We start from the raw sequence: 27,406 nt of genomic DNA, 5'->3' as shown, positions 1-27,406 counted from the left end.
GGGTGGCACCCAGCACAGAACCTACTGCCGAGGAAGTGCTCAAGACTTGGTCTCCTCCTGGGGAAACTGAACAGTTAGATTCCTCCAATCCCTCCTCACCAGCTTCTTCACCCGACCACACTCCAGCGCCTCACCCCAACGACAAGGCGCAGGAGAACATATGGTCGGCACAATTTCATGCATTCATGCAGGATGCATTCTCCCAGTTCATGGCTTCTAAGGGGCAAGTGGCCTTTCACACACCCCGTAAGGGACGGGCTAGGCCGCCCCCTACCAGCATCTCTGAAACTTCCTCTCAATTGGGAGAGGGTGACTCAGTAGACCTGGACATGTCAGACATGCCCCTCTCGGAGGACGAGGAGACCGCACCTGAGCAGGCGACAAGCTCTGGCCTCTTTAACCCAGCGCTCCTAAAATCACTCCTGATAAAGGCAGTTTCCACAGTCAACCTAACATCAGTACAGGATGAGAAGCCCTCAACAAGCAAGGAGGCCAATCCTCTATTTGCCAAAAAGGTTCCACAGGATAAGTACATCCCATGTGCGGAGGTCTTTATGACCACGCTGGAGGAACAATGGTCCTCACTTGCGAGCCCACCGGCACCTAACAGCGCGGAAAGAAAGCTTTTCAACCTATCTCCCTCCTTCTCTAACATGTTAGAGGTTCCCACTGTAGATAACCCCTTGATCTCATTATTTTCTACCTCCGCGATTCCAGGAGACATGGCGGAGGTCTTGAGACCTGAGGAGAAGAAATTTGAACACTCCCTCCGGCGTTCCCATATGGCCGCAGCCTGGGCGGCCAGAGCAGCCACTTCATCATCATTCTTCGCGAGGGCCAGTATCATGTGGCTGAGGGAACTGCAAGGCACGGTGCCTCCAGACCAGGTCAGAGTACACCAAACATTGGCCAAGCTCCTCGCGGCCTCTCAATTCGTGTCTGACGCTTCACTGTACGCAACAAAGTATGCGGCAAGGTCCATTGCGGCCACAGTGGCCTCGCGAAGGCTACTGTGGCTCAAAAATTGGAAGACAGACCTGAGGTCCAAATGGCGTCTTTCGACGTCCAAATACAGTGGAGAAGCCCTGTTTGGTTCCATTCTGGACCCACACGTCAGCGAAGGCAGAGACAAGAAAAAAATCCTAGTGCATCCATCAAAGAAGTTAGACAGGAGAGGCAGTCAGGACTTCCGGAGACAGGGCTCCCGCCCAGGAAGCCCCTGGGAATGGAGACAGCCCTTTCGATCAGGGCAATCCTGGGACTGGCCCAGAGGCTCACGATCCTTCTATCCGAGACAGGATCGAACCCAGGATCGCCAAAGCCCGGGAGCCAGAGGCCAGTTCCAGTCCAGACGCCCATATAGGGGAGCGGGAGGCAGATCCTTTAAGCGTACCAAGTGACGCCAAACAGGACACTCCCATCGGGGGTCGGTTAGGAAACTTCATCGAGGTCTGGGAGCAGACCACCACCGACGCCTGGGTCTTGGAAACGATCAGGCATGGCCTGACCTTAGACTTTTGTTCTCCCCCACCAAGCCGGTTCATCAGATGCCCCATCTCCAGAAAGGTACACAAGACGAGGCTGATAACTTCGGCCATAGCTCACCTCCTGTCAATTCAAGCCATAGAGAGGGTACCAAAGGAAGAGGAGGGAAGAGGATTTTATTCCATCCTCTTCGTTATTCCAAAGACATCAGGAGGGTGGAGAGCAATATTGGACCTGAAGGGCCTGAATCATTTCATAAAGTACAGGAAGTTCAAGATGCACTCATTGAAGTCCATCCTAGCCAGCGTCAGGGAAGACGATCTATTATCCTCAATAGATCTCACAGAGGCGTACCTACACATTCCCATCCATCCCAGCTACCGGAAATTCCTCAGATTTACCTACGCGGGCCGGCATTACCAATACAGGGCCTTACCCTTCGGACTATCTTCAGCACCAAGGGTATTTACCAAAATCCTAGCTGTAATAGCAGCCCATCTCAGGCTGATGCCGGTTCGCGTACAGTTTTATCTGGACGACATCTTGATTCAGTCCAGATCTCAGGAACAAGCAAGGGCAGATCTCAAGACCACGATCCGAACCCTACAGGGGCACGGATTCTCGGTCAATCTAAACAAGAGCCACCTCATTCCCTCAAGGAGACTGCAACACCTGGGCGCGGTGATAGACACGTCACAGTGCAGGGTATTCCTTTCCCAGGAGCGACTGATCAGCATATCCAAGCTAATCCACCAAATTCAAAAGATCAGGAGAGTACCCTTGCTACAACTCTCGAAGCTCCTGGGGAAGATGATATCTTGCATGGGCATCATCCCATGGGCAAGGCTCCACTCGAGGGAGTTGCAGTGGTTCCTCCTACCCTACCAGAGGAGGAACCTCAGCACCTCCAGCAGGAGAGTGCCGGTACCAGCACAGGTGATGAAATCACTAAAATGGTGGCTATCCCCCATGACACTCAAGGGGAGCATATTCAGGGAACCGAACAGGGTCACGCTCACGACAGATGCGAGCCTGTTCGGATGGGGAGCCCATCTGGGGACCCAGATAGCACAGGGCCAGTGGGGTCAGAAGGACCTGTCACACAGCATCAACTGGCTAGAGCTCCGGGCCATACACCTGGCCCTCCGTCATTTCTCACACCTAGTAACGAGGAGGCACGTCCTCGTGCTTACAGACAATGTAGCAGCCAAGGCGCATGTAAACAAGGAGGGAGGAACGAAATCAGTGGAACTAATGAAGGAAGCATTGGCTCTGTCTCGGTGGGCAGAAGCCAATGTGAGTTCCATCAGAGCGGAACACATCTCAGGGGAGACAAACACCCAGGCAGACTCCCTGAGCAGAGCCAAGGTGGACCAGTCGGAATGGCGTCTGGACCCGGCTCTCTTCGAGGAGATCTCCCGGAGGTTCGGACAACCGCACCTAGATCTATTTGCCAACCACAAGAACACACAGCTCCCCAGGTTCTTCTCCAGATTCCCGTCCCCGGGATCGGAGGGAACGGATGCTCTCAGGTGCCGGTGGCCGGCGCAACTCCTGTACGCCTTCCCACCACTGCCATTAATACCGGCAACCATACGCAAGATGATCCTGGAGGGCGCAGAAATGGTCTGCATTGCCCCTCACTGGCCACGGCGCCCGTGGTTTGCCGACCTCGTGGACCTTTCGATATCACCTCCGTGGAGGATCCCCCCGGACAAGGTAAAACTCAGTCAGGGCAAGCTTGTACACCCAGATCCCCAGTGGCTACAACTAGCCGCTTGGCATTTGAGCGGCAAAGCTTAACTAAACAATCTTATTCTGCAGGGGTGATATCGATCATACAGGCATCACGAAGAGCGTCCACTAATAGGATTTATGACGCTACGTGGAAGGGATTTTGTAGGTGGTGCGCTTCGCTTCACCTAGACCCGACCGCAGTATCTATTCCCAATATCCTAGATTACCTACTGGAGGGTCTTAATAAGGGCCTGTCAGTCAATACTATCCGCAGACAGATATCGGCCCTCTCAACTGTACTCTCCTGCGACAACTTAACTTCCCTAGCACAGCATCCAGCTATTAATGCCTTTTTAAAAGGGGCATCTAACACAAAGCCCCCAGTCATACACAGGTACCCGTCCTGGAACCTGCCTAAGGTCCTTCTAGCCTTGACATCAGCACCCTTCGAACCTCTTGAAACATGCTCACTCCATCACCTATCACTGAAGGTAGCTTTCCTTGTGGCAATTACTTCAGCAAGAAGAATCTCAGAACTAGCAGCACTGTCAGTAAGGAAGGATCTGTGTACCTTTTTCAAAGACAGGGTCGTTCTTAGACCAGACCCGACCTTCATTCCGAAGGTAAATAGCATCTTTCACAGATCTCAGGAACTTTCGCTTCCTGATTTCTGTCCAAGACCCAAACATAGACTAGAACACAGATGGCACAAGCTGGACGTGCGGAGAGCGCTGTGTTTCTACGTGAAACGCACCTCGGCTTTCCGAAAGACTGAAGCATTATTTGTGTCCTTTCAACCAGCAACTATGGGAAAGAAGGTATCTCCTTCCACCATAGGCAGGTGGATCAGAGCCTGCATAGCGCAGGCCTACGTCTCACAGGATTTGCCAGCACCCACTCAGGTGACTGCTCACTCAACTCGGAGCGCAGCTACATCTGCGGCGTGGCTAACGCAAGCTCCGGTGGAAGAGATTTGCAGGGCCGCAACCTGGTCCTCACCTTCGGTTTTTATTCGACATTACCGTTTAGACTCCCTAGCAGCAGCAGACGCGGCTTTTGGCAGAAGAGTTCTTCAACAAGTCGTATCTGCTCAGAGTTCGGTAGCCTAGACATTCCCTCCCAGGGGGACATGAGGGCTTTGGTATGTCCCATCCATTTGGACTCTACAGCCATCCTGCTGGAGAAGGGGCGTTGTCTTACCTGAACGCCTTTTCTCAGCAGGATGATGTAGAGTCCAAGCCCACCCAGAGGATAGGTCTAGGCAGGGTTATAATAAAGATATAATAAAGAGCTGCAAGGTTAATTCCAACAAAGTTTCTCGCCTAAGTCAAAACTGGGGTCACGCCCAAAGGAAGGGGTGTGGCCGAAGTTTTTACCCAGTCTGCCAGGCAGGAAGGCCGTCATAGAACCCATCCATTTGGACTCTACATCATCCTGCTGAGAAAAGGCGTTCAGGTAAGACAACGCCCCTTTTGGCTGCTGCTGCACATTGCTGGCTCATAGTCAAGTGATCGTTTTAAGGCGCTCTTGTCATCTACAAGAGGACTTTGAACTGTTGGCCAAATTTGAAAATACATTCATAAATGCTTGCATCCAATTCTACAGAAAGGAATGGCAGGCCATTACCTGGCTCAATGTCAGTGGAGTAAAACAATTTCAGGATCAATTTATGTGTTTTGATTGCTGAAGAACTTTATAACTATTGGGCTTCTCATCCCCACCTTCCAGAGTATTCAGAAAAGCTAAGACTTTACTTTCTGATTTTTTTTTTTAATGAAGTGTTGAAAGAATGTTTAGGGAAATGGTGCTTATTGTTATTACAATGGAGAGAATGTAAAGTGCTTTCTCCAGAGAGATAGGCAGCATAATCCAGACAAAGAGGAGCATATTGAGTATTCAAAGATAAAAATACTGTAAAAGGCATGTGCCTGATCTATGCAATGTAGGTATACCTGGAAGATATTGCAGGTTTGGTCTCGGACCACAGCAATAAAGTGGATATGGCAATAAAGCAAATTTTATTATACAATTATTTTTAGTTTCACAGTGCATATAAAAGTTACACTTTACATGATTTATTAAGTGTGGAATAGCATTTTGTCTAAATAAACAACATATATGCCTTAACTAAAAATACTTCATTGCAGTAAATGCCAGTCATCATCTTAGCCTTCAGTAAGTTGTTGTAATTTTTTGGCTGGTGGAGGATCTTGTAAAAAAAAGTGCATAAGATGAGGCTTGAATTATGGGCAACTGTTTACATAGATACACAGGAGAGCTAGCCTTGAGTTGCTTTGAATGCTATTACATAGGGAGGTCAAAAAAGAACCATTCAAAGTTGCCATCAGGGTACCAAGGTACAGATAACACAACAGAGCTGAAAATCAAATGACATTTTTATCAAGATGCAATTTTGTCATTGTACCTTCTCTCATGCTGTGGTGTTAGAGAAAGCTTCTTATTTATCTATTAAATTTATGTAGGATATTCTTCATTTTTGCACATCCCTATTTAGATTTAGAGCATTTCCCAGCATTGTTTGCAATTATACAGTAACCAATAATGCAAAATATATTTGCATGGCTATATGGAGTATTTCACTCCAATCATTTCTATACCTTATTATCAAATATGCTAGCTAAGGTTATAGAAAATTTCAAACTTTCCTACCATGTCTTCACATTCTTAATTAGACAAGCAACATATGATAACAGTAACCAGAACCAATTAGATTTCCAGAATCTGATATTCATCATTTTGGTGACTGATAGCAATTTTGATAATTGTTTTGGTAGCAGAGTTTTTTAAGTACCTTTGTTAGCCTTTGTAAGGCATTAAAATTGGGGACAGAGTATACATTCTGGTATTTTTCTACTACAGCAATCCACAAATGACAGAGGTGGTCCCATCCTGCAGAAGTCTTAATGATCACCCAGAGGTGTAGAATGATTTTTGCAGCATCCAATATTTTGGTGAGAAACAGTCAAAGCATTGTTAATACAACCAACTAAAGGGCCTCCATTCTCGATGTTTCAGAGTTCTTAAAATATTTAACTGGTAGGTGACCATCTGGAGAGATAACAGGAGTTTTGATGAAATACTTTATGTAGTGATCTAAGACAGCTGATAACAAGGCCTCCCTGAAGTAGCTCTGCTACAGGAAAACCTGTATCTTCTCAAATCTTTGCCTGTCTTTTGACTTAATACAACAGCTGCTTTATCAGTGGTGCTTGTCACCCAGTTGCTTTGAAAGAAGGGAGGAAAGGAAAGTTTCTGGTCAGACTCTTAACTGAATTACTATTTAGCTACATTAACCACCAAATGAATGACTTATAAGGAGCATTTCAGGAATTTATGTGCAGTTTAATGAACAAAATATAAATGGTTGGCTAAGCTTGCTTATGTTTACAATTGTTTCAGGATTAAGATGAGAAGGGAGAAAAACAATTCAGAGTAAATTAGTAGTAGCCATGGATGGATAGAGATGGGAGAAGCCTTTACTACATATATACACCCATATCAAATCTGCTGAATTGTGCTTGGTCAAGGAATAAGGGATAGCTGAAACACCAGTAGCTGTTGCAGCTGAAACACAAGTAGTCCCAATCAGATTATTAGTATGTCTAACACTTATTGATTCTGACTGGAAGTAGCTGACTAAAATTTAAGACCTTTTTCTTTTCTGGTCTGTGTTTTATTACTATCAGCCCTTTGAGTTAGGTAACATCAAGAAATAGAATTCCAGGAATGTGCTTTATTTTTATAGGGTAGAATAAAATCTTGAAAACTGTCCAAGTTTCAATCTGCCATATTTTATTCCAAGCAAAATCAAGATAGGATTATTTTGAGGTTTTTTTTTTCTCATGTGTTCTACTTTCTCAGGACTTGAATTACTGTTTCCTCTTTCCTTAATGGTTCATTGCTCTCTTCCCTCTTTCCAAGGGCAGTGCCACATTATTTTACAAATATTAAACCAAAAATAGTAGAAGTCAGACAACTTAATATGACACAGAATTAGGCCATTATTGCTGTATCTTGCTTTTTAGTACAATTGATGTGGCCATTTGACTCAGAAGAATTGAAATAAAAGCACATTAAGACATTACTGGTTTGAACATATACAATGTTGTACACTAGGTGGCACTTTCTCATATTCTTGACTAGACTGGAGGCAAAAAAAAATAAAAAGGGTGACTAAACCAGAGTAACTAGTTCTGTGTGGGAGTTAGAGGACTTTAACAGACAATTCACAGTATCATAAGCAAACTGTAATTTCCAGATGTTTTATAAGGAAACATCACTCAATTGGAAACAGGCTTCAAAGTGATTTGTGTTTGCAATACAGATGTCTCCTTTATTCATGTGAAGAATATAATTCTTCAGGTGATGTCACTTGCATCTACTATTATTTTTAACAAGAGCAAACTTCATTGGTTACACCACAATAATATTTTTGCTACTGTGTAAAGGAAAACAAAGCAAAGCAAAGCAAAAAAAAATCCACACAAGATAGAAAATTGGTTCAAAAATAAGTCTTTTTCAACCTGTCATACTGTTCCAACTAAAGACAACATTCAGATCTCTTCCTGTAACTGTCATTCCAGTTGGGATGAATTAATCCCTTAGAAAATATTCACTCATATATTCGAAGAGCCCACCCATGAGAGCAACTGTGAAGAATTCATACATTGCTCATTTAATTTTAAACCTTAATACGTCCTTCTTGGGTTTTTTTTTTTTTTTACTACAAAAAAGAAAATATATTCTCCAGTTATGTTTGATTATGTCTCCTGGTTCTCTTGCCTCATTCTGAAAATTTAACAGTTTATTTTAAAGATACTACAGCACAGCCATTGACAATTAAAAGAGATCTGAATTTTCAGCCTTAGTCAATAAATGAGATAGATGAGAAAATAAAATATTTTCCGAAGAGTATCACTTGCAGGCTTCAATCTAAATCTTCAGAAGAATCAGAAGCATCCTAGCAATCTCAAATGGGCAAACAGGTGAGAATAACACCATTTCCAGATGTGTGCTTTGCACTGCTCTAGAATCAGTTCCAGAATTGATTTTGAAGTTAAAAAAGTATAAAGCTCTGCATAGCTTTTGGGCTTTTCCTGTTGATGGAAACTTTTACCTCCTGAAAACTAGGCTTCAGTTGAGGCCATATTCTGTTTTCTTAAAGCAGAATCAGGCGTTCACGGAGTTCCTGTTTATAACAAAGTTTCTCCCCAACTCCATGCTGCTTTCACTCCTTTTTTAATCCAAGTGCGCATGACTGTAGGGCAGTGTTTCCCAAACTTGACAATTTTAAGGCATGTGGACTTCAACTCCCAGAATTCCACAGCCTGCTTGTTCCTCCAACATAGCAGCCCAGCCAAGGGAGCTCAGGTGCAACTCATATAAATTCTATCCCTTCTGTACCTGGAAATTTGTCTTCATTTAATACAACTTTGTATAATATTGTGAGATATGAACTCTATAATGAAAGTTTTAAAAGGACAGATTTTGGCATATATCTCAGTTCAAATTAGCTTATGTGCTTAGAAAATACTATATGGTCTTTTTGTTACAAAAAACATCAAATGTCAAGGGTCTTACCATCTCATTTATTTTCAAAGGTAAGTTTTTTTTTTAAAAAAAAAAATCTTTGTCCCTAAACAAACCAGAAAACATATGTCAAAATCTGGACATATTCCTTCTAAATCTAAAGCAAAATTTATCCTTCAAGCCAAAAAGTATAAAGAATCAGATTTACCCTGATTCACACATGCCAAGTAGGGGAAGCCAAGGAAAATGATCAAGAGATTTCAAGAAACAAAAACTACTGATACAGAGCCCATTCCCCTGAGCATCAGTTTGGGAGAAATTGTTTGGAAATCCATATGTGGATTCCATAAGCAAGCCGAAGTTTCAAATTTCAGTGCACAAAAGCACAATCTGCTACACTATGTAGACTTTAGACATGTTGAAAAATATATATTCCACTTCAAAGGTAGATTATTTGATGCTTAAAGATTAGACTTAAATTAATGGCCAGTTAGGAATATTATACGGATTTAGTTAGTGCACACCATGTAGAGACAGCCAATATTATATGAAGTTGAACATTTGTTGGACCACAGAGGCTGAGAATGTGCATACAGAATATTCTGATTATGGTTTTCCATGGGCATTTTTGGAAATCTGAAGCCTACAGCTAGCTCTCATGCAGATCCTCATCAGAAGTCAACAATCTGTAAATATTTTCTAAGCATATAGTTCTGCAATCAAAGCAAAGCATTCCTTCCCCAAGTTTATTCATATTCATTTAATATGATATTTGGGCATTTGTACCTGTCAATCAGTCATATTCCAGGCCCATTTAGTGAAACGCATAAAACTCAATAATCTTGTATCCATTCCAAGTGTTTAATCCTTTTTCTTTTAAGGATAAATTTAGAGACTGGAGGATAATGAATAGTGTTACAGTCAAGAATACAATCAAGTAGCTGAACCTTAGAACTAGTATTATCTAACTAGTCATTTGTCTTAATAAGAATTAACTAGACTTCTACCATAGCCTGTGATTTTCTAAAAGTGTCTTTCATTTCTCTCACATTGTTTAATAAGAATATAAAGAAGTGTGGAAACAATGTATAAAATCACAGAGAACATATGATAAGGAGTCCTCTGTATGCAGCACCTTAGGCAACCATTCTTCAGTTTTTTGTTTTTTGTTTTGTCATTTTGGTTAAAAAGAATTTGTTTTAATTCCAAAGGGACAGTTGATTTTAACTAGCATATTTGGTTGTTCTGGAAAGTATGGTCCTAAGTGATAGATCTATAAAGCAAGCATTTTGCAACGTCTACAGGACACATCTCATATTGATATTTAAAATGTTTCTAACTAACATAAGTTGGAATGGTTCCAAAACTGAGAAACCTGCTTTTATAGTGGATGTAGGCAAGTAGGATTAGCTATAATAGTTGCCATTTTCTGATGTTAAAAAAGGATGAAAAAATAGTATATTTGCCTGAAAACAATTAATATGAGGATTGCAAATGTGTATTTCAAGATAGTACAAGCTTGAATTGTGTATGTACTACTGAGAAATACCAAAGCTGTTTTCCTCCTTTTTTTCTTTGTTGTTAATCTTCTATGGTGATTCTCAATCATCCAGGTCATGGTTGTTCCAAAAGTGCTTTTTCAAAAAGAATGGTAATGAGCAGATAACTGCAAGGAATATAAGTCCTTCCAAACTCCACCATTTCGTCAGAGCTGAAAAAGCTTCTTGAATGAAAAGTGAAATGTCTTCAAGGAAAAAAACCAAAGTCCAGTTACCTTGAAAAAGGGTTTGCTGTTAACAGTAAAGTCATCTGGTAACACATTTTTCAGAAACAAATACTTTGAAGCAGCAAAGAGGGTTTTTTTTTGGGGGGGGGGAATTGATTTACTCTTAAAAATCTTTATCCATAGAAACATCCCTTCACAAAATAAAGGGAAAACACAACCTCAATGAAACCATACTTGTTCATGACAAAACTTACACAAAGTATTTCCTTTTTGCTGATTTGCATACTTAGTCAAACAAGAAGACAAACTGATAATTCATAAGTAAGTAGTAAAGATAATATTTGGTCCACATTTGTAAAATTGGCACACAATGGACTATGGAAATATATGCTCCTATTTCACTTTTTAGCTGTTCATCAAAATATTTTGCTTGTTTATCCCAACTATAATAAATCCCAAGAACAGGGTACAAAGAGAAAACCCATTTTATACACAAAAAAAACACTTCTCAATACTGAGAAGAGATTTGAAACCAGGAGTAGCTAAATTCATGGTCTTCCCACATGCCATTCTGGTTGAGAGACTTCTAGAAGCAGCATAAAATATTTCAGACATCACATCATTTGAATTAAGCAAGTTCAGGATTCTTTCAAATTTCTCTGTTCCATTGTACATCTGGAAATATTCATAAGGAAAATTACACTAAACGGGATGATAGATTATGATAGTAGAATATTAGATTATGCTATTACATTTGAAGAGAGGGAACATATTTTAAATATTTCCTGGGTTTTTCTTGGTTCTGGTAAATATTTTCAAGATAGGAAGGAATACATCAGATTTTCACCAATCTACCCACTGTGCTTGTTTACAAAATAAAAGCATGTCATTACATGGGGATATATACATCCGTGTGTGTGTGTGTGTGTGTGTGTGTGTTTATGCACTAACATGTATTGTTAATGTTACACCCAGCTTTGTGTCTGTTAAAAATTGTCAGTAGATTATCTCAAAAAACATGGTGTCAATAAACTTTCCTGATTTATTCCTTTCTTACCAGTTCATCTAGAAATCAGATTTAGTCTAGCAATGGGATTAGACGGCATCACCACCAGATGGATCTGTAGCTGGTTGACCAGCCGTACTTAGCGTGTGGTCCTCAATGGAACCGCATCTACATGGAGGGAAGTCTGTAGTGGGGTGCCCCAGGGCTCTCTTTTGGGCGCAGTGCTCTTCAACATCTTCATCAACGATCTGGATGAGGGGATAGGTGGGAAACTCATCAAATTTGCAGATGACACCAAGCTGGCAGGAATAGCCAACGCTCCAGAAGACAGGCTTAAGATACAGGAGGATATGGACAGACTTGAACACTGGGAGATATCTAACAAAATGAAATTCAATGGTAAAAAAAGTAAGGTTTTACATTTAGGCAAGAAAAACCAAATGTACAGGTATAATATAGGGGGTATCTTGCTCAATAGTAGTAACTGTGAGAGGGATCTCGGAGTCCTAGTAGACAATCATTTAAATATGAGCCAGCAGTGTGCTGCAGCTGCCAAAAAAGCCAATACAGTGCTAGGCTGCATTAACAGAGGGATAGAATCAAGATCACGTGAAGTATTAATACCACTCTTCAATGCCTTGGTAAGGCCACCCTTGGAATACTGCATCCAGTTTTGGTCACCACGATGTAAAAAAGATGTTGAGACTCTAGAAAGAGTACAGAGAAGAGCAACAAAGATGATTAGGGGACTGGAGGCTAAAACATATAAGGAATGGTTGCTGGAATTGGTTATGTCTAGTTTAACGAGGAGAAGGACGAGGGGGGACATGATAGCAGTGTTCCAATATCTCAGGGGCTGCCACAAAGAAGAGGGAGTCAAGCTATTCTCCAAAGCGCCTGAAGGCAGGACAAGAAGCAACGGATGGAAACTAATCAAGGAGAGAAGCAACCTAGAACTAAGGAGAAACTTCCTGACAGTTAGAACAATTAACCAGTGGAACAACCTGCCTCTAGAAGCGGTGAATGCTCCAACACTGGAAGTTTTTAAGAAGAAACTGGACAGCCATTTGTCCGAAATGGTATAGGGTTTCCTGCCTGAGTAGGGAGTTGGACTTGATGACCTCCAAGGTCCCTTCCAACTTTATCATCATCATCATCATTATTATTATTAGCAACTCTGAACCACAACTACAACCCACCACCAGTTTTTCTACTTTTTTTTTCTTTTGTTTTTGCCACTGCCCTTGTAGGACAACAGGTTTGCAGGATTACAAATTAATAAATGGAGACCGGATCCCCAGAATTGGAGTTGAGGCCACCTGTGGATAGGAAAATCAATTCCAATTCATCTTTTACATTACAAAATCCAGAATTCATCCAAGTTCAATCAAAATTCCCACTATTATTAAATCTAGCTTAATTTAGACAAACATAAGGGGGGGATCCAAATTTCATTCTATCACTATGTGGGACAAAGGTCATAAATTCTGATCAGAACTACATAAATATGAATATAATTGATTCATTTGATTAAATGGTCCAACTAGCCACAGTATTAGTTGGTTAAATATTGGGTCAAAGCAAAATAAGTTGCTGGATCCATTTGAACTGCTCTACTTGCCAGCTTCATGTGAACATGTTATCCAGCTCAAAAGTTGAACAGATGTCTAGTGCTGCAAAATGATACTTATTAGTTAATAGAAGTGCAGTTTATTGTAAAATGTTGCAATCCTTATAAGCAAAATAAGATAAAAAAAATTAGACAATTGGCACATAAACTAATACAATTCCATGAAAATGTTAATGCAACAAGAAATTAATTCAGTCTGGCATTACTACAGAGGCCAGAGCAAACAAACATATCCTTATGAAATAATTGTCTACGTTCCCTATTGCTGTCTGACAAGCAGCAGAGTATTGATCACAAAAAGGAAAATGAGCCAGTTCAAGCTGCAGTGAGACATAAATACTCTTTTGATGAAAAGAAAACTGTATTGCTTGGATTACAACAGGGGTTCTTAATGCAAATCATCAAACTGGCCATTTTATACCTCTTGCTAAACAAAGATAGATTAAGGTGGACAGGACCATTTTCCCTCCTTGTTTTAAAGCTGGAATGACAGTTACTACAATCCTTATGTGTCAGAAATCAAATGGCACCAGACTGTCTGTAAGAATTTAATATATGATGGACTCTACAATCCATACAAATATATGATGGACTCTACAATCCATACAAATCACCAATAATGTGGCATTTCCAGGAGAAGAAAGCAATAGCTTTATAGTCGATTTTGCATGAGATTCTTTCTGAAAAAAAAAATAGTTCCGATTGATTCCAACTAGAAAACTCAGAGCAGATTCTATTTAGTTTGTTCTCACTTCCGTATCTTGCCCTTTCTCCAAGAATTTAATGGTCAACAATTATTGGACAAAAGAAAATATTTCACATGATTACTTCCTGGAGTTCACTGTCACCAGATGTGGAAATGATCATTAGCTTAAATAGACTTAAAGAAGAAAAATTCATGAACAATGGATCTTTATGTGGATTATGGGACTTACACAATGAGCTAGCAATCTGTCACTGAGTATCAGTTACTACAGAACAGCAGAAGATAACCTGTGCATAAACAGCTTTCAGTTCTTTCCATCTGAAAGGCAGCTATGGGAATAGAAAAATCAGGAGCCTGATACATCTGTTGCCATTATCAAGTTGGAAGATGGTATAGCAACTGTTATAGGAGAAGTTTGTTCCATTAATGAGTATATTTTTTAAAAAGGAAAAACAAATTGCCCCAGATTCAGAGCTGGTTCTAACAATATAGAGAACAAGAAACACAATGTTGACTCGGAATGACAATGTCACATTAGATGACCAATAAAGTTTTGAAGCAAATAAAACATTATTTATGAGTGTTTTATTGCTTATATTGTAACCTATTATATATGATAGACTAATCAGATGCTAGTCATGGTAAAGAATTCACAAATCTTGTGGCAGAAAGGAAAAGAAAATTGTTTTTCCTGGCCCCATTCATGTGGATTGCATTAATTGCTTATGTCTGATAAAATGGATGATTTATTATTGGAGAAGAGAACTGTGCCCCACACAAAATGTTACTAAAAACAAAACTCAGTTCTGATTTTTGTTTACTTCCTTTCATCTCATTATATTACAATATTAGGGTAATATATTACTGGGCCCTGAATGGATGCAACCAGGACTTTTTTTGTCATAGAACGCCCAGAACGGAGTTCCGGCACCTCTTTTGGATGGAACCTTGTAGGGTAGGCAAGGCAGGTTGTATGATGTGTGTGAGTTCCGGCACCTTTTTTTTTTTTTTTTTTTTTTACAAAAAAAGCACTGGATGCAACTGAAGAAGTAAGTGATATTAGAATTAATTTCTATGCTAATTACTATGAGTGAATTGCATAAAATTAATACTGTAACATAATAATAGCCCCAACAAGTTTCCAGATTTATACAACAGAGAAAGCATCACTTTTGACTTGTATATTCTGAAGCTAGACAACCCTGAACCTCAGGATTTTTCTAAAAATCATCAATTATAACTGTTTTATTATGACTTTACTCAAATGCTACTAAGTGAAAGGCATGTGTTCTCATTACATATTGTATATTCTCTTCCATCACTACATTTCCCATCATGCATTAAAAGTGCACAGATGGAGAGAGAAGAGTTTGAATAGCAATGGTCATTGTTGGCATTTTTCTTCCAACTGCTTGTCTTTCTAATTTCTAATATCTCTTTCTTCTCAGTTTCCTTTTTCTTCCTACACCAGAACTAAAAAATTTAAGAAAACAAAATCCAAGGTGGAACAATTTAAATCTGTAACATAGCTGTCCTCAAAATCCCTATTTTTTTATTTGTATGACCAATATAGATTAACCGTAATTAATGCTAAAGCCCTGGTTTGAAATATTAAACTATTATACACAACAATTCAAACAGCCTGTAGAAGAGTCTGAGCCCATGGGAGGGGGTCAAATACATCATCAGTCATGAGTCCCTGCACGCCCACAAGAGATCTAAGACTATAAGTCCAGTCTACCTTGAATTTCTTGTTAAATCCCACTAATTTCCCTTGATTGTTAGTAGTTCAGATTCTGGAGAAACCTTAACCTTGCAATAAATCCTTATACTCACTTGAACTGCTTGAATCTCCTGATTTCCCTGGTGCTTGACAGCCATAATGAACCAAATAAATGATATATCTGTAAATAGGTGCTTAGATTGGACAGTTAATCTGATATTGCAAAGCTATATTTGGCTCCCAGTAACTTTGGATGGGGCCTCAAGAATCTCTCCAAAAGTTAGCATTGAATTGCAGTTTTCAATATGAATAGAGAGTAATCCATTTAACTGAATATAATTAATGTGATTTATGTTCAATTAAAATTAATCAAAAATCCATTTCTTTGACCTCTCTCCATCTATTTTTTGAAATATGATTGGCAGGTGCCAGTGAACTGCTGAGTATAAACCTCAACCTGCAAATATATTATGTACTCCTGTGACAATAATTTTCCAGGATATCTGCTTATAATAAGGCATTCCATAGACGGGGACGGAGAGTCAATCTGCCTTTTCAGTTTAATGTTTATTGCAGGCAATGACTGGTTAATACAACAAAACAAAAATTACACAAACTACCTGACAAATTAAAATATGCAGCATGCTATCATGCTAGAAGAAATGGGATGGAATATAAGCAATTTTAAATATATCACCTGGCCATGATTTGAAGTTAAGTTGTTAATATTATCATTAAATAAAAATAATATTGCTTACCTAGTTTGGGGAGACGGGGGGGGGGATAGAGAAAGAGCCAAAGACATCCACACTCCACAGAGAGGAAACTCTATGGATTACTCTTCTCAAAGAAAAAAGGTAAAACATATTTTACTGAAAACGAAATCGAATTTTATGGTATTTGAGAAGACAAGACAATGTGAACCATCAGATTTAGCTTAGCCATATTCTAAAATATAGTTGCAAAAAACATAAAGTACAGCCAAGAAATTTAATTTTATCTAAATATCCTATAAGGAATAAAGTGCTTACCACTGTTTCTGCCTATCATAATGAATCTGCTATTCTATTGACATATGCTATAAATTTAATGCAATATTGTGGTTTAGATGTCTCTTTTGATAAATTTCAGTGAAAATCTGTGCTAAGAAGAGTTGAGCTGTTTCACTAGTTAAGGAGTTTGAAAGGCAGAGAGAGGAAAGGAAAGATGATAATTAAAACAATGTTCATGCAAATCCATGCCATAAAAGTTTCTGGGGCTCATTGCCTGGTTGTTTTGGACGTTAAAAGAATTTGAGTAGTTCTTGATCCTATTATACAAAAAAAAAGTTTATCTTGGTTTCTCTCAATCTTTTCTTTGTTAACTCCAATGTCTTAGATCTTGATCTGTGCTTGTCTGACTTTCTATCTGTTCTTGTATTGTAGGCATATTGGAAATAACATCTGTGGAAATTGGAGTGGTGGCTGTTAAATCCATTAACAGCAATTATTATCTTGCCATGAATAAGAATGGCAAAGTCTATGGATCTGTAAGTATATTTCACTTGAGTTCAAATTCACCCAGTGAGCTTCTATACCTACAGGACTTGCAAGACAAGCAGGGAGCAAACCCTACTAATGATGTTACTATAGTTCCATTGTCAGACAATGCTCTTCAGACTGATTGGAAGAAGCTCATGAGTGAAACATAGATCTTCCACATCCAAAGAAAATGCTTTTCAATTACTTATATGCCGTTACTTCAAACTGTTGTTACCCCTTTCCCTAACGGACTGGGAATAACTCTCTATAGCTCAGAAACATAGAACATTTTTTTATAGGTTGCTTTTACCTGGGGTAGCATTAAACTAATGTTTATAGTTCCAATAAATGTTTTTCATTTTTTCTTGGATTAAATGGCCCCAAATAGCAGTATTTAAACTTTACTCTGTCCATAAAAATAAATTCTGCTCTGACAGCCATGTTTCAAAGTTATAAATATTGTGGATATGCAGCTATGTCTATCTATCTATATATTACTAAAACCTGTAATCTTTAACTGGTTGAAATAGGGCAACAATTTTTGAACCAAGGTTCCTTAAGTGGATAACTTACAGAATGTATCCAAAATCCAGGAGTCATGACTCCCATGAAATGGAAATTTGGCAAATTTTATAAAACATTTTATGAATAAAAATTATCAAAAAGAGTTTATAACATAATAAAAAAATGTCATAAAACATTTCCTCTGCTAATGTTTGTGCTATGCAGTTCAACATGGGCTACTTTCAAGACAGGTACATCTCTGGAGAATGGGACAACTTACCGTAGCCAACTTCCCACGGCCAATTTGCCATGACCAACTCACCACAGAACAAGTCCCTGTGGGACAATTCAACAATTCAATTTAATTATTTAAAATAATTTAAAAAATATTTTAATTTTTGTCATTCACATTTTATTCTTCCCTCCTTTGGCATTTCTTCAATGATGTTATTGGACTATTTCTTTGATATATTAGTGTAACTCTTGTTCTGTGGTGAGTTGTTCCACAGAAAGTTGGCAGTGGTGAATTGGCTGTGGCGAATTGTCCGTGGGAGTTGTCATAGACCCACGTCTCCGAATGTATCCCAACTTTTCCAGGAAAAGCAGTACATTGTCACTGTTGAAGACATTGAGGAATCTGATAAGGAAATATCTCTGAAAAGATGACACAAGAATGACAGGTTGTCTAGGTTAATAATAAAAAAATGTTAAAACCCATAAAAGAAAATTCAAGTACATATTTAGCTTTTCTCTATCTAATTTTTTATCCTTTTATCAAGCTTACCCTGATATTGATAATGATATTGATTATATGATTGATGCAACATTTGGATTTAGAGACAGTTATATAGCTTACAAATGTCTGTTATCCTGGGAAATGTTTAAAAAGGTAAACGAACAAATCAGATTCACAGATCTATTATTTTATCCCCTTCTATATTAGAATATATTTAATTGAAACCCACAATACCCCAAAATTCATTCCATTCCAATTTTATCAGACATTTTTCTTCTGGGAATTTGTCAAATCATCTGATTTTTATAGGCTTTGAAATCCAATAAATCCAGAGGATGCCAGAGTGGAGAAAAAACTAATATACAATGTATAAAATATTTGTTCATATTTAGTTTAGATCTTCTAATAAAAGCAGAGTCACTGATTTTTCTGCAACTTTATAAATATGAATAATGTCTTAACTGATGTTGCACATGTACAACTTTCACAATGACAGGATCCAATAAATCATGTTTAGCATTTATATAATTCATTATATTAATAGTCCTTAGCAGCCTTTATAAATTAATTTGCATTATTATGCTCATCTGCCAAACTCGGTACAGCAGATTTGAGGCTAAAAGATAATTTTCTAAAGCTACTTGCTAAATTTATGGCAGAAGCAATATATTTATAAAGCAGAGTAGACTGATGACTTTTATTTTTGCATTTTATTTTATCTATGATATAAAAATTGAAAATGTCCCAAAGATGGGAAGTATCACATGATTAATTTAATTAATTTGTTGCTGCAGTAGTCAACATCTACCTGATGAGTCTAAGGAACTCCAAAATTATTTTTTTAAAAAATGAAATCTCTTAAGATCATTCAGTGTTATAGAAATGTTGGTGATTTTGCATGAAGTCTTGCAAGATTTCTGAATTCTCATATGATATCAAATTATATAAATATTATGGGAAATGAGCAAAAAAATAAAAATGACAGGAGAAATTGCATGGTGAAACTGTTTTGTATGCATGAGATATATATTAAAAGGGAATGAGGCCTACCATCTTGACTTTTCTTAACTTCACCCCAAAAAAACTCCATCATATAAAATATTATAAGTGAGATTAGCAAGCTTCTTAAGATTTGACTGTCCATAAGATTTTGACCATTTTAATTTGTGTGGAGGAAATGGACCTGTACAGATAAATCTGAATATATTTGTAGAAATTAAACATTCTAAGAAAAACAATTTTCATTTGGAAGGGGTAGCTATGTCACATTTATAAATCTTCTAAATAAATAATAATTTACTTCTTTTGGTTTAATTTTAATTTACATTCAAAGATAAATAATGTTTCATATTTATTTAAAATAACTTTTAGTATTCTAACTATATGGTTTGAGCCATTTAAAAAGACTATGTACCATCACAAAAATAGTGATTCATTTATGCAGCAACTTGGTTACAGAATTTCTACACAAAGGGAGTGTTTTATGGGTTTGGTTTTTCTTTGAAAGTAGGTTCCTTAGTTAAACCACTTCAGCAAGTCTTTCTGGGAGTGATAAGCAGCATGACAATACTTTTATAAGTGAAACAATAAATGTAATAGATTAATCTGATTACTTGACTAGTCTGAAATTCTAGAAGGAAGGCTGTGTCCCATAACAGTCAAAGCCCCTTAATATAGAAGTCAAAAATATTATACTTGAAATGTTATTGCATTCCCCTAGTGTTCTTATAAACTTACCAGAGATTTAATTATTCTTTTTCCACAACCAAACAAGGAAATGCTGCTAAAAATATTTGTTTTTTTCCAGAGGTCATCATGATTGCTTAGATCCACCCTGATCTCATCTGCTATGATTGTCTAGAACTGAAATCAAAATACAGCTTTAGTTTGTAAACTACTTTCCTACTTAGGATTCTGGTTTACATAATATTCTGTATAAAATCAATAATTATGTCAGAAAGACTTCTGCAAAAGTTAAGATTCCTACTAAGACTTTCTAGGGTGGTTACAGAGTGATATGATAGAGCACTCTGGCTTTTAAAAGCTGATAGATACTCAAAATAGCGTCAATAATTTTTTCTTTAATTATTTTTCAACACAGCTTTTTTTTAAAGAAGGAGTATATGCACTAGTATTCATGATAAATACAGTCAAAGTTGTGTTTCCGATATTTATCATCTTTTCTCTTGAGAAGGAAGATAGAGATAGAGTAATGCCATTTCTAGAGATGAAAACAAGAATAGCAAAAACAACAAAACTACTTTTGAAAAATGAAATTAAATTTGTTTTAAATCCATACATACAGTAGTTCATGGTAGAACTTGTTTCCTAGATAATTGAATCAATTACCAAAACTTCTGAAATATATTTCAGAGCCAAGCTTTAAACTAAACATGATGCCAAATGAATCAATAGAAAGCCCTTGTGTTTGTTTGTTTATTTGTTTTTAAAGTAATAAGAAATAAAGAGGAAATTTTAATTAGAATTGCAAGGGATGGAATTTTAGTTGAAATCGACCAGATATACATCCCCCATATATTAATGCATAACTGTAAGAGATAGTTGTAAATCAGATTATGGATTCTGGAATTTGGAAACCAGATAATTCCAGGATTGTACTCTTAAACATAATTTAAAAGTGCTTAATGCTTTAGAGCAGACATGTCAAACTTGCGACGTCACGTGATGTCGTGTGATGTATCAGAACTTTTTCCCCATTGCCAGCAATGGGGTGGGCACGGTTTCCTCGTGATGCTTCCAGCCCGTGGACTGGCAGTTTGACACCCTTGTTTTAGAGAAACATTGTATTTGATTTGTCCTTCACTAGGTCATCTCACAAGTCAATCAGTTCACTAATTCTATATACTATTTCTCTTATTTGGAAAATTGCTAATTCAGACTTACCTCAATGTCGTTAGAACCCTTCTTTTTTCTTTCTCAGTTCTTCCATCCTTTCCGTCCATAATCAACAACCACTTTTATTCCTAATTTCCAGATTCCCAATTATTTGAAAAAGTATAAAGCATAACTTTAATAAATGTAGGGTCTAAATGGATATTAAACCCTATGATAAAAGTAAGGTTCAGATTGAGAACAATCTGAAGAACAATCACACCTGTGCTTTTTTCATTATTTTTGAAGAGTTTTAACTTGCCTACTTTTAAAAGTGGCTTAAGAGCTTAGTATGTTTATTGTGCATGCTAAAAAGCAAGCATAAAATATGTGAAGAGAGAGAAAGAGATTAGTGATGTTTCTCATTACAAAAATAAAAGCATTTCCATATTTGTTATTCAAGGAGCACAGTTTGGGATTAACCTTGCACGTCACCTTCTCTCTCTCTCTCTCTCTCTCTCTCTCTCTCTCTCTCTCTCTCTCTCTCTCTCTCTCTCTCTCTCTCCCTCTCCCTCTCCCTCTCCCTCTCCCTCTCCTTCCCTCTCTGAATGCTATCCATTTTGCATGTTCATCTGCTACAGGTCTTAGTCCACCTATCTACAGTGATGTTAATTGTGATCAACAGACATTTAAGGTTGCCTGATCTTGCTCTAAATCAAGCAAAACATTCAAGCTAAATACTGAACATGTCGAAGAACTAGATCTATGAAATTCTGCCTCTACATTCCAGGCAAATGTGCCATGAGTTTGCATACATTTTACTTTGATCTTCTTTGGCACATAGATGATATGGTTGCTGCTGCTGTTTCTGCAGCACAATGAGGCTGTATGCTGCAACACTAATGTTTGAAACTAAGTGGCTAGGCAAATAATCCTATTCTAACATGTGCACTGCTTATTTGTCATATCTGTTTATCAAGCAAGAATTATACAAACAAGGGAGAAGAGGAAATGTCCAAGAAATGTTTATTGTAAGTTTTGAAAGTTGGGTCTGAAGATCCCTTTTCAGAGGCAAAAAAAATTACCATTTATGGGCAATAGCCACTCTGGCAAACAGGATATTTGACCTTTAAAGTGGACCTTTTGGTCTGAAGCATGTTGGGCCATAAAATAAATGTTTGCTTGGATACTTTGATGACCATCTCTATCTCTGTGCTTTTGGCATCTACCCTGTGGTTCAAGCCTTAATGGTGCCTGGAGGGACACAATCCTACAGAAAGGATAGCCTCCCTATGTATAAAAATCAGTTCTAAACTGATTCTCAGGCTTGAGCAGGGGCTGGATCAGAAGACCTCCAAGGTCCTATTCTATTCTGTTCTGTTCTATTCTATTCTTACCCTGAAGTTATACATTTCTTTTGATTGTACTTAGTGGTCTTCACTCCTCACCTTCTGATATTGTCTGTGTTTTTGTCTGCTGTGTTTTTTTCTCTTTTCATACAGAAAGAGTTTAACAACGATTGCAAACTAAAGGAGAGGATAGAAGAAAATGGATACAATACATATGCCTCATTCTCCTGGAAAAATAATGGAAAGCAAATGTTTGTGGCTTTGAATGGAAAAGGCGGGACAAGGAAAGGACAGAGGACCAGGAGGAAAAACACTACTGCTCATTTTCTTCCCATGGTAGTTGACACACAGATAAAGGACCTCTTCTACTGATAGCAGCTGAACCAAAGATTTTGTCACAAATACTTTGTACTCCTCTCAAAAGGCAAAGGCAAAAACAGAGCAGATGTCTGCTTGACAGAAAAGGGGAAGTTTCTCTGCTCTGTTGAATTATGAGTACCTCTAATTAGTTACGTGTCATATCCTATAATCAAGACACAAGCTGGATCAAATGAGAACAGAGCTTTTTCCAGTGCAAGGAAATTATGATTATTATTTTTTATCTTGCCGATAGAACTGAAAGGATATGAGACAATATATGGGGAAAGTTGGGGAAAGTTATTTATGGAATACTAACTCAAATCAAAGAACTTCATTCAAGCCTAATGATCCAATGAACAGTTAAGCATTTACTGTAAGCACATGGGTCATATGCAGAAAAAAGAAAAGATTTTGGAATGGTCTCATATGGAAGAGATGAATAGGATTAAGAAATATAAGCATATTAAAATTGTTCTAACAAAATAAATAATATTTTCCCCATCTCTTTGTATGCTAATGCCATGCCTTTGTATTTCTCCCTAAGTTATTTATTTAATAGGATGTTAAATATCTTTCTTCTCTTTTTTTTTTTTTTGATTGTTTGAAGGATTTTCTTAGTTGCTTCCTCTTGCATAATGGCTCTTTTCCTGCTGTCTATATTCTTTGCAAGATTGACAAAGTCAAACCTTGAAACCTTGCCCAAATTTCCATAAATACAGAACAACACAAAAGAAAAACATAGGATTATAAATTGTGTTCAGTTGCGTTTTCCCCTTTTTCCCCTCTTGAAACTTATTTTTTAAGATTTGCACTTAAAATCAACAGGATCAGAAATGAATGGAAATGACAACAGGATCTGTGTGTATTTTAGCAGTATCCTTGATTACTGCTTCCCTCACGGATCCAAAACTTCCTATACTACATCATCAGAAGAGTTTTGCTGCTGTTTTGAAATGGGCAGAATTTATTTGGATACTCAAATGTCATTTAATGCCTGACCTCAAAGGTATTGAAACTGAATCATAATTATTCTCTTTTTTAATTGAGGCATAACTATGACCATATGTTATACCAGTGTTTTTTAACCTCAGCCACTTTAAAATGTGTGGACCTTAATTCCCAGAATTCAACTCTGGGAGTTGAAGTCCACACATCTTAAATGTGGATGAGGATGAGAAAGGCTCTCTATACTAATGCAATGTCTTTTCAGAAAGACATTGAATTAAGTCTATTGAGCTGATAACATCTGAGCAGATATTCCTTTACATCGCCACATCCAAAAAAGTAAAAAGAAAAAGCCATTCCTTTGACTGCAGCCTACTTCAGAAAATAGCCCTGAAATACTTGGTGTTGAAAATTGCATCTTCAATCTAAATAAAAGTCAATTCAGGATAGTTTCAATATTACATAAGAATTGCAGAAGAGAAAGAAAATTGCATTTCATTTACGCTATCAAACCCAATGCAAAAGCATATTCCATAAACTCTTGAAGAGATGTCTTTCTTTCAGAATGTGCCACCTCTTTGCAGGAAAATGTACACTTTCCTGTAATGACTGGAACCATGTGCTATCCATGCTGCTCCTCTGTAGCTGTTTAATGTTTTTGAGCATATCAGTTTAAGATCCCTATACTTGGTTCTCTTAAAATCTTACTGTTACAAATGGGAATAATACCTTAATTGAAGAATAAAGAATTGGCTGAGCATTGGATATGAGCATCCACCTTTACTTAGGTGTGCTGTATTCCTGGGAACCTTGATTTTAAAAGTTTTAGAAGTAGTATCTCAATTGATGACACTGAAAAACTTTCCACGCAAAATGTAAAAGACTAATGGAAGAATATCAGGATCATATTGATCAAAACAAGTGATTGTTCCCTTTTTATTTGGGTCATTATTTGTTGTTAATTTCTAATGCAAGGGTGGATAATCCATGAATCACATATTCCTATGCTCCATGTTCCTTTTGTACAATTTCTGGAGCTTTTAGGGCAAAACTACCAAACAATTGCAATGTAGTTACCACCACAATCCTGCGACATAAACTCTCAGCCATGGACCACCAATAAAAGTGGGTTCAAAAACAAAAGAAAGGTCCAAATCTCGCTCCAACTCTTCTGCGACATCATTTCAATCTTGGCCTACCCACTGCATCCCTTGGCCACTAGGAGAACAATAATTAGGCATGGCTTCCTAAGCTAAGAAAGTGACCACTCCTACTTTAATGTTTAGAGGCTAGGGTTTTTTTTGTTTTTGTTTTTTTGTTTTTGCATTATATATTCAAATAAGTAATCCTAGCTCCAACTCCTGTGGATTGAGGGTGTATGATCTAGAAAAGGCTTCACAATGTGATATGTTGTCAATGTGAGCCCCAGAGGGAAAGAAATGCCTTGTCATCTTGGGGTGAATATTTAAGTTCCAAAATGGACAGTGATGATCATATAGCCATTTCTGGCCATTTTAGCATAGTCTGCTATAACTATATTGATGAAAATGGATCTGGTATAAATTATTTGAGGATTGCAGCCACTATTTTTCTTATGTGTGTATATAACTCTTAAGAGCCAATCTACAAGCAACATCTTTCTTCATCTATCAAAATATATGCAATGGTTCTAAGGTGTAATATTGGACATAACTTTAATGGAGGTTTTTTTTTCTTCATAGCTTACACTGAGTAATGCAGTCTTCAGTTAAACATAATATCAACTTCTTTCAGTCTGAAAAAACCTGTATGAGTTTTGTCTGTTTGTTTTATTTTTTTCTCTTTAACATTAGAGAACTATGGATCAATATAACCATAACAAGATTCATTTTTATTAGAGCAAGTTAAGTAGAAACTGTACATCCAACCAGCATGTAGCACTCTCTTCACAGTGTATCCCACTAAATAAATGAAGAAATGCTTATGTCTTTTTTGCAGTGTCTATAGTGAAGAGCAAATGTAGTTTGTTATTTAATTAATATTAATATTCAAAATACATTAAGGGACTAAGTGTATTGATACTGCAGCGTTTTTTTCTTTAGTATTTTTTTTCTCACAAAAAGAATGGGTTTAAATTGTAGTTTGGTACAGATGCTTTACAAATAGGGTCCTTTTTGAAATAATCATAACTGTACAGTGTTGATCATGTTGGTGATCTTTACTGTGCTCCTCTCCATTCTCCAATTCCCTGGAAAATCAGCTAGAACTATCCAGTGGGGAAGTTATTCCAGAGTATAATTTAGATTGGTATAAAGTTTATATAGGTAGTCCTTAAGTTATGACCATAATGTAGCCTGCCCATCATGATGGTAATTCATGATGGTTGTAAAATGTGACTGACCTGATTTTATTACATTTCTTATGGATGTCGATAAGCAAATCTGTGATTGTTAAGTGAATACTGCAGGTGCTATGGGCGTGGTTTTGCCAGAAACTGAAAGTAAATGCTAGTTTTTGCAAAAAAAGTTGTAAAATGCAGTGATGTGACTGCAAATAGACAAAAATGCAGCCTGGTTGCCAAATGCCCATAGTGAGGTCACGTGACTGGGGATGAAGGGACCACTGTCAGAGCTTCAAATCCAATAAGAACCCCCAGTTAGATCCATCAGAATTTCAAATGGTCACTAAGTCTTCAAATGGTCTACTACTACCTGTAGAACAAGGAAAATTCATCCATAATAAATATAATATATAATACAATATAATAAACACAGTACAATACATTTCCTGTGATCTGGCATAGTACAGCGCCTGTACTATATCATATTATTCTCATCTCAACCTCATCTTTTATCTATTATACAATATTATTTGAAGGATTTTTTTTTTTTAAAAAAATTGTTCTGTGGAGCCCATTTGCCAGCTTTCCCCAACCTAAGTGCATTCTGGAAAAATAGATTTCAAATCCCAGGATTCTTCACCAGCCTGTTTGTGTCTGGGAAATCTCAAAATCGAATCTGACTAGAGATCACTGTGTGTGGGGAGGGGTGGGGGTGGGGGAAAGATTGCCCTATGTCAATCATCCTTATTTAGACATGACACCTACCCTCATGTATTTGGCCTTGCAAAATGTTCAGACTGCAGTTGCTTAGCCTTAAATACAGCGTGCTTTGCCTGGGTGTTCCCTTATGCAAGCCCCCCAAGAAACATGAGATGGTGGAATAATTGTCTTGCACAGCTCCCCCTGCTTTTCACTAGATGTTGCCGACTGACTTCTGCTTCAAATCACGTGGGCAAAACAGTATTTGGCACAAGGCACCTTTTCCTGCCTGATATAGTGAAATGCAGCTCTCAGAAGACTGAGAGTTACACCAGACTGGGAAAGGCTGGGCTAAAGTATCTCTTTTTTTTCTTGTGGTTGAACAAAAATGCTATATGTAAAACTACCAATACGTAGTTCAATTTGGAGATGATGCATAATGAAAGGCTTGTCCTATTAGGAAAAAGCTTTCCTTGTGTTACCTTTGTTGTTTTGTTTTCAAAGTGATAATTGCAACTGACAAGGCATGATGGACCACCCACAACAAAAAAATGTTTGGTTGACAAAGAAAGGATTGG

The 27,406-nt window shown here is 37.8% G+C and overlaps 1 protein-coding gene across 1 annotated transcript in view; it reads left to right on the top strand.

Annotated features, from left to right (window-relative positions):
- The window catches only part of FGF10 (fibroblast growth factor 10), a 104,333-nt gene extending 77,515 nt beyond the window's left edge, over positions 1 to 26,818 (top strand). Inside the window, exons 3-4 of the mRNA XM_039345683.1 lie at positions 16,988 to 17,091; positions 22,658 to 26,818. Coding sequence (XP_039201617.1) covers positions 16,988 to 17,091; positions 22,658 to 22,876 — 323 coding nt within the window. The 3' untranslated portion in view covers positions 22,877 to 26,818. The remainder of the gene's footprint in view (positions 1 to 16,987; positions 17,092 to 22,657) is intronic.
- Positions 26,819 to 27,406: the final 588 nt, after the last annotated feature.

The sequence above is a fragment of the Crotalus tigris genome, unplaced genomic scaffold (assembly GCF_016545835.1).
Source record: "Crotalus tigris isolate CLP2741 ecotype Arizona unplaced genomic scaffold, ASM1654583v1 scf7180000017973.899353, whole genome shotgun sequence".
NCBI lineage: Eukaryota > Metazoa > Chordata > Lepidosauria > Squamata > Viperidae > Crotalus > Crotalus tigris.
The sequence above is the reverse complement of the archived record's forward strand: the minus strand, read 5'-3'. Positions and strand labels throughout refer to the sequence as shown.